The 7822-nt window shown below is 39.6% G+C and overlaps 1 protein-coding gene across 1 annotated transcript; it reads left to right on the top strand.

The window, feature by feature from the left end:
• Positions 1-417: 417 nt before the first annotated feature.
• Positions 418-4292, top strand: gprs (speckle type BTB/POZ protein). The gene is made up of 6 exons (XM_090156441.1): positions 418-545; positions 2752-2947; positions 3015-3186; positions 3258-3375; positions 3442-3599; positions 3657-4292. Exons 2-6 carry the CDS (start codon positions 2763-2765, stop codon positions 4290-4292), a joined length of 1269 nt encoding a protein of 422 aa, XP_090012567.1. The 5' UTR covers positions 418-545; positions 2752-2762.
• Positions 4293-7822: the final 3530 nt, after the last annotated feature.

The following is a 7822-nucleotide window of genomic DNA, read 5'->3' as shown; positions in this document are numbered from 1 at the left end:
TTCCTACTCAACAGGTAGCTCCCCCTTTTTTTAGCAGTAGGAGTTTGACCATTGATAAGAAGTTTGAATCTTCGTCAAGAGCTCTCGCTCTGCCTATCGATCGACTTTCTGGAGTAGTAATCCGTAGACGCGCCTCGCCTGCACCGAGCCACTACCAACTCAGACATCTCAGTCTCGCGTTCAGCGCCTTCTCTCTCTCTACCTCTCTCGCTGTCTCGTGCTGGAAATGAAAGCCCATCTTGAGTGTCGAATATTAGACCAGCCCTTTGCCTAATTCGGAAGCCAATCACCAGCCGTCTCACTCACGACCAGCGTAATATTTCTGTAGTAACCTCGTTGTTGTATTTCGGATTTTCGGAACCTATGAATGTTGTGAATTGTTCCGTGCGAAGATGAGCAACAGTTGGGATCGATGTCTTCCCAACGGTTAAGACAGACTCTGGCAAATGGTTAGGCTTAGCGCTACGGCCAATGCACTTAGCCACGCGAGCTTTTTCTCTGTTATTTTAAAAGCAGACTCGTTTAACTTCGGATCCTCTCGCCAGGTAAAAATAAATAAGGGAAAATTATACAGTTTAATATTGATTTTTATAATTTACTTGTTTTTTTGTGGATTTACAGGAATCATTTAGTAGTTATTTTCTTTTTTAATGCACAATGGTTTATTTATCAACAGGTAGATTAAATTCTAAGAAATACTCCGTTAATGTGGGGTGTAATGTTGGGTGGAAAATATTTTTAGTGCCGTTATATAATGTACATTTTTACTAACTTTTTAATTTTAAAGCAATAGTAAGTTCACTATAGTTCACTAATATTAAAAAGTAGATTAAGAGCGATACTTCGGTTTAGTACTCATTTGAACCACCAGATGGTGTTCTCGGAGGAATCGAAAATAAATTTCACTATCTGAATCACCGATACTCTCAGTATATTTATAACTCCACCATGAATACTGGAAATTAATTTGAAATCATTTAATGGTTCAAGAGTATATCTTGGTCACGCTTTTTGAGTTTAGAAAACCTTTTTTTAGACTCTTACCATTTTCACGCGATTAATTTATTTTATCGTCTCATGTTTAATATCTTAAACGCGTTTGTTTAAAAATAAACAATGATGATCGAATGGATGAGTTATTTATTAGCATCTACATGATCAGCAGTTAAAACTCCAAGTTCCATTTTAAAATATTTTCATTGTTTTTAAAAAACAGTACGCATTTTTATTAAATAATTATAAATTATGAATTTAAAATACGAGTGCATTTAAAATATAACAACTGGTGATTTCAGGAAACTATATATGTATACACTTGGAATGTATACATTTCCACCGTGTTTAGAAAGCGGCTTGAGAAACGGGTGGGGCTTAAACTACGTCGAATGTAAGAAGAAAAATTCATTGGCTGGCTGAAGTCGCTAAGAAACCGTGCGGGAGAAAGAAAGTTAAGGCATGGACACTATATCTCTAACCGGACGGGAAAAGCAGCCTAAAAGAGGTACCCCCTCACTATCCGTTTGCGTCCTACTTCTTATTAGCTGAAATAGTCGGCCGTACTCGATTCGCAGGGCCGTCAAGGTAATTCGAAAAAATGTAAACCCCCATTTCAAACGGAACTTTTTGTCGACCACGTGACGAATTATATGGCCTTGACAGCCCGAAACTTTCAAAATTCTTGATCCTTCCCCCTTTACAGAGAGACGGTGGCTGCGGCATGTGATTTTGTATGGTGGAAGCTACAGCTTTTCCTGTCCGGTTAGAGATAGAGTGTCCATGATTAAGGACACTCACTTGGGAAATAGACTAAGCAGAAAATGAATTTAAGAAACCCCGATTAGTTCTCGGAGAATTTGTCACGTTCTCTGGGAAACTGGTCTTTTACCGCGTAAAATCGCGTATTTAGATGCTTAAAAAAAGCAAAGCTGGTAAGTGAAGACAAGGCTTAGGGCTTGCTTAGCACGTCCTGAGCGACATCTCATTGGTAAGCCATGTCTGTTTCTATGAGAATCATCCGGACCACCATAGTTTTTCTTAGACATTCCAAGTGTATACATTTATAGTTTCCCTGGTACAGTTTATTTAATCCAAATAGAAAAGTGGAAGCCACTTGAATATAAAAGGTGATAGCGCACACCTTTCTAAGCCAAACGGTTCTCGAAATAGATTTTAAATGACCTTGAGGACATGGTTCAAGGTCATTGAATTTTATATCATCTCATGACCCCCTGCGACAGGAAAATATCAAATTCCAAACAAGAAATAGCTTTTCCATTATTATACTTTTTTAGTGGACACCCTGTATAGTTTTCTGGTGTTATAAGTGTCCTATAAAATAGATATTACAGACATTCATAGCGATTAATGTATATTAGTTTCACCATAAGTGAATAATATAATTACATAATTAAGTGTGACACTTAATATTCTTCACATACAAAAGTTTTACTGAGAGTTATTCACAAGATAGACTGCATTACGGGCTTTGTCGCCGTTTTGCGTCCGCTTAATAACGCGTCACACGTAGCCTTTGACAGCGCCTCGCTAAGGGGATATTTTCTTCTTGTGATGACGTCACTCCATTACTAGCTCTCTGTAAAATATTCCCTAAAGTGGCAAACTTGTGGAACAATATTATAGACTTATGGTGTAAACAAGCAAATGAGTAAAATTTCATATTGTAGAATATTTCTCCAACTATTTCACGGGTGGTAGAATACATGTTTAAATGAAATCCGTTGTTTATAGCAGTGTTTGGAAAAATGTCGGAAGAAATAAGCCCGTCGGACGACGACAATGATCTGTCGTTGTTCGAGAACAAAAGCGGGCTAGCTGAAGACATGAAGTTCCTGGCCAGCATGCCAGAGCTGTGCGACATCACCTTTCTCGTGGGAGAAACCAGGGAACCTGTGTGTGCCGTCAAAGCCGTTCTAGCGGCGCGAAGCAGGTGAAACGCGTTATTTATCGTTTCGAAGGGTGCTAAGGAAATTTGAATAATAGCGTTTTTGATTTAGGATATTCCACAAAATGCTTTATTCTGCCGGTCCGGGGTTCCGTTTGAGTCAACACAGCGGCGGCGGATCGCCCAAAGACAGTACGAGAAGAAAAGAATTCCGAGAAACCAATCGTCTCAAGTACTTCCTCAAAAGAAGCAGCGAGCCCATTCTGCACGTTCCATATCAACAGGTAACGGTTTTAGGCGCTCGTCTCCGAATCACTTAAATCCGTATAACAGGCGTTTCACTTATATTTTCTAGCCTCCGATGCCTACTCATCAGACAATCATAGTGGAGGAATTTGAACCGGATGTCTTCCGTCAACTGATCGAATACATACACACCGGTTGCGTCACGCTACAAGCGAGAACGCTTTTAGGTTAGAACCGTTAGATCCCAATACGAAAAGTATACCCTTTCATTTAAAACAATTCATTTTTCGCAGGTTTGGTAAACGCGGCCGATTACTACGGTCTAGATGAATTGCGCAAAGCGTGCATGGGATTCGTCCAAAGTTGCGTAAATGTCGATACAGTCTGCGCCTTGCTAGCATCGGCCGAAAGATATATTCAGTACAAATGCACCAAATCGCTCATACAAAAAGTACGAAAACAGTAAACGTTCCGTTTCGTTAGATAATACGGAAATCTTTGTTGACAGGTTTTGGAATACGTCGATCTTCACGGCAACGAAGTGCTAAGCCTGGGCTCTTTCGCGATGTTACCTCAACACGTGGTTTGTCTGATTCTGTCCCGAGAGGAGCTTCGGGCGGACGAACTGGTCAAATTTCACGCTGCCTTACACTGGAGTCAACACTTCTGCGAAAACGAACCCAACGCCGAGCTGCGGGAGACCTTCTACACCTTCCTCGAATATATCGAGTTCTACAAAATCCCGGCCAACATTCTGATGCGCGAGGTCCACCCTCTCGGAGTCATTCCAGATCACGTCATCATGAACGCGCTGGCCTTCCAGGCCGATCCTTCCAGCGTCGACATGCAGCAGATTGAAACTCCCAATCGCTTCCGGAGGCACACGCTGACGGGCGCCAGCTTGATGGCGCTCAAGGAGGCGCAACCCATGGTCAGGGCCGGCATGAATCCCCTGCTGGCCGGAGCTCTGTCTCACAGCCTGGCCGGGGCCACCGCTTTGCAGCACGCTGCTTCCGTCAAAGAGGTCGCTCAAAAGCCCGAAAGCGTTTCCAGCGGAACCGTCGAAAAAGGAATCGTCGGAAGAAGTGCCAAATCACTGAGAAATAAATTTTACCGCCGAAGCAAAACCGTCATTGAAAGTTGAATGGCTAATTGAGACGGCACTCTTCCAAAGGAGCTTCTCGCTTGTTTTGTACAAATAGTTAGTTGCCGTTCTGATGTTTTAAGTAGGAGGAAACTATTCGCCCACCCTAAGCTGTCCGACGTTTTACATTCAGTCCCAGCGAAAGTCTAGCTCGAATTTGACCGTAAAGCGCTTTGGGGCAGGCCAAAGGTATTCACACAGTGAAATGCTCGTGGCCGTTTGCGAGATGTCGTAATACGTTATTAGCTCCCGTAGTATAGAGGGCCCAGTAAAATGAGGTCGCTTTTCCTATGTAAATTAAGGCGTTTTGGGGGCCTGGGCCCGTCGCTATATACACACCTACGCGTTAGTCACGGCTCAAACAAAAATTGACTAGCAATTAATTCAAGGAGATTAACAAAATGGTCGCCAAAGGCCATACGGGTACCCAAAATAGTCGACGATCGCGTTTAAATTTCCATTTCGTTAACGTTGAGAATACGACTATATCAAACACCTATTCGCACGCGCCAACAATGACGGATGAATTAAAATAAAATTCCAAAACGATTTGGCTGAATTTTAAAGAACGTGTGGTTTTTGCAACCGATGCTTAGCTTCAAATATTTCAATCTAATAATTTTTGTACACATCTTTTTAATTACACAAACCTATATGATTATAGTAATATTAAATATCTTTATTAATGTAAATTGACATATTTTGTAGTAGCAGAGGTATATGTAAAGAATTACGAGATATTTTATCACCGGTTGAATTAAGGCCAAAAATCTCAGTAACTATTGTTGGAGCCGGTGTACGAAAACAACGCATTTTAGGAACTCGATCAAATTGAGTAAAAAGGTTGGCTCGTGCGAATAGACATTAAAATAATATTGTGGAGTGCCTGATTTAGTTTGAACACAGTCTAGCTGTAATAAGTGTCCGAGCTTCTCCTCAAAATGTTGACGAGGCTTATTTTGTTATCGTATATACTTTAGTGGGTGCCAGAATTACTAAATCTGTATATCGTACAAAATGTATAAATTGTTTATTTTTGGTTTGAGATGTGGATGAGGTCTTCCTGAGTCAAAACCGCCTTAGATATTAGGTGTAGCACTATAATGTAGGTATGTGAAAAGTCAAAACCCTATAAAGAACTATTTTCAATGTTGAGCGGTTTTGTACTTAAAAAGTATTGTAAGCGTTTTGCGTCAGTCGGCGCACCCTGGAATTATTTGAAGGGAGTGCCCTAAAACTGTCAGATGGATCGGATCTGAAACAAAATCAATGTAATTGAGTAATTTATGGTGGGGCTCAGCCCCCAGGGTGTGCCACTGTTTCGCGTACATTACTATAAAATAAAAAGACGTTACTATTAGGTACTAAATGTTCATGTTTACTGTAAATAAAATGAAACGGGCTTAACGGAAATATTTTGAGACCCAAAGATTTTTGTAAGGTTGTTTGTAGAATAATAATTCTACTAATAATAACAGAAGTACATAATATATCCCTTTTTATAAAGAAATGTAAATCTCCTATATCGCTTGACAATTGTATCTTGACTAATTTACGGGAAATTGTGACTCGTGATTCGACGTACGCTAGCTCGGATTCGAACTCGCGAAGCTACGTGTTTCACTTTTACCGCTTAGATGGAAACTTATTAATCTTTTGAAAGGCATATTTATATACTTCTGCTAATAATAATACCCATTGTTCATGCAAAGATGTATAAAATACTGTTAATGTTCAAATGGTAGCGTATAATAGACTCTAATTGGTCGTCCATTATATCAAAAGTTTATAACTGACGTTCCGTGTAAGTAATAAACTTTTGTCTTCTTTATTGATATATGCTGTGATAAAATTTGGATGTTTGATTTAAAATATTGAGATTAAAGGAAATCTTTTAACATTGATTTTCTTACGCACAGATTTGTTGGAAACGTAAAATGTCGACACTATACCTTTCGTTGTACAAATTTTGTTACTATTAAAGCAACGCGAAAGCATTGAACTCTCAGAGATTTCAGATTTTGTTCCATTTGACGAGTTCCGCAATAAGAGACGTTAACACGCCTTTAAGGCAGCTTGACTTCAATCAATACCCATAGAACACTCCGTAGCGGCCTCTATGATTCGTGAAATTGAGAAATTTTCATTCCGTTATTATATTTTAGTTTCGTAAGCGGTCAAAATCAGAAAAATTATACACGAATTAATGGAAATAATTGAAAATAGGTCAAACTAAAGTTGCACGGACTAAATCAATAAGTAACGCGAGACGAAATTGCAGATGTCACCATTCGCTTTAGTATGCAGAACGGTATGTTTCTTGAAAGGACGACTCGCAAATTTTAATTCTCTCCGTAGATTGAAATTAAATTATACTATTAAATATTAGAGATACTAGGGGCTCATTCGTAAATTACGTAACTCCCACTTCCCTTCGTAACAAAGAGTAATAGCAATAGCTCGATCCACCCCCTAAAGGACGTTACAAATAATCTGATCTCCCCTTTAATTATAAAAGCCTCATAAGATTTCCAACTGTTAAATTAAGTATATTAGTTTTTACATTTTCAAAATTAACTGTATTATTATCAAGATTGTATTTAATTTTACTTAGGGAGAATGTTTTTTTTTTTATTCAAGGAAGAAAGGGCTGATTGAGTCTGAGAAGACCGCGAGCCCGGCTAGACACCATCTGATTAATCAGGGCGAGATATGTGTAACGGCCACGCCAACGGGGGGATACGTGGGGACAGGGGTGGGGACACCCGTGGCGGAAGTATTCCGACCACCCGTTGGGGAATTGGTAGTCGTCCTCACACGACCATCCACAAACTCTGCCTCCCGGACGCCTGAGATTACAGGAGTGAGCCACTACAGGGAGAATGGTTATTCTGAGATAAAGTTGTAAGTCGGAAAATTACCGAGGTCTTTTTTCCGGAAAATTTTCCGTATTTTCCCGAAAATAGAAAAACAAAAAGGTTTCATTTTATGATTAGCCTAATATTTTTATCAAATTTAAATTTCGCCTCCGTTTTTCGAATCCAAAAGTAAAACTAAACCTCTAGACTAGTCTAGAATAAAAACCCTTCAAAAGTAATATACGTTTCAATTTTTTATTTTTCCGATTTGCGGAAATTTTTTCGTAATTTTCTGAAATTTTTTCCGGACATTTTTCCGTAAAATTAACAACTCTATTCTGAGACGATTTTCTTAACCTTTAAAAAAATCAAATCAGCCCGGTATGTCATTGGTTCCCTAAAACTGACGCGATTGAAGCACAAGCCGGTCACGTTTCCTTTCCCCCCTTCTCGTGTTGAGAAATGATGCTTGCGGATCGTCTCATCATAGTCGAGCATACATGAATACACAGAAAAAACAACGTTCAGAACCTAAACATTTTCCTAAACGCCAGCTTGTAACGCTTTTTTAAGCACGTGTAAAATCTAAACGAGTTTAGCCGCCAAGCGTTTATGTGACTAACGCGTTTAGCCGCCAAGCGTTTATGTGACTAACGCGTTTAGCCGCCAAGC

This window comes from Leiobunum rupestre, chromosome 8 (genome assembly GCF_980474605.1).
Source record: "Leiobunum rupestre chromosome 8, qqLeiRupe1.1.hap1, whole genome shotgun sequence".
NCBI classification, from domain to species: Eukaryota; Metazoa; Arthropoda; class Arachnida; order Opiliones; family Sclerosomatidae; genus Leiobunum; species Leiobunum rupestre.
This window is presented reverse-complemented; position numbering and strand designations above follow the sequence as displayed.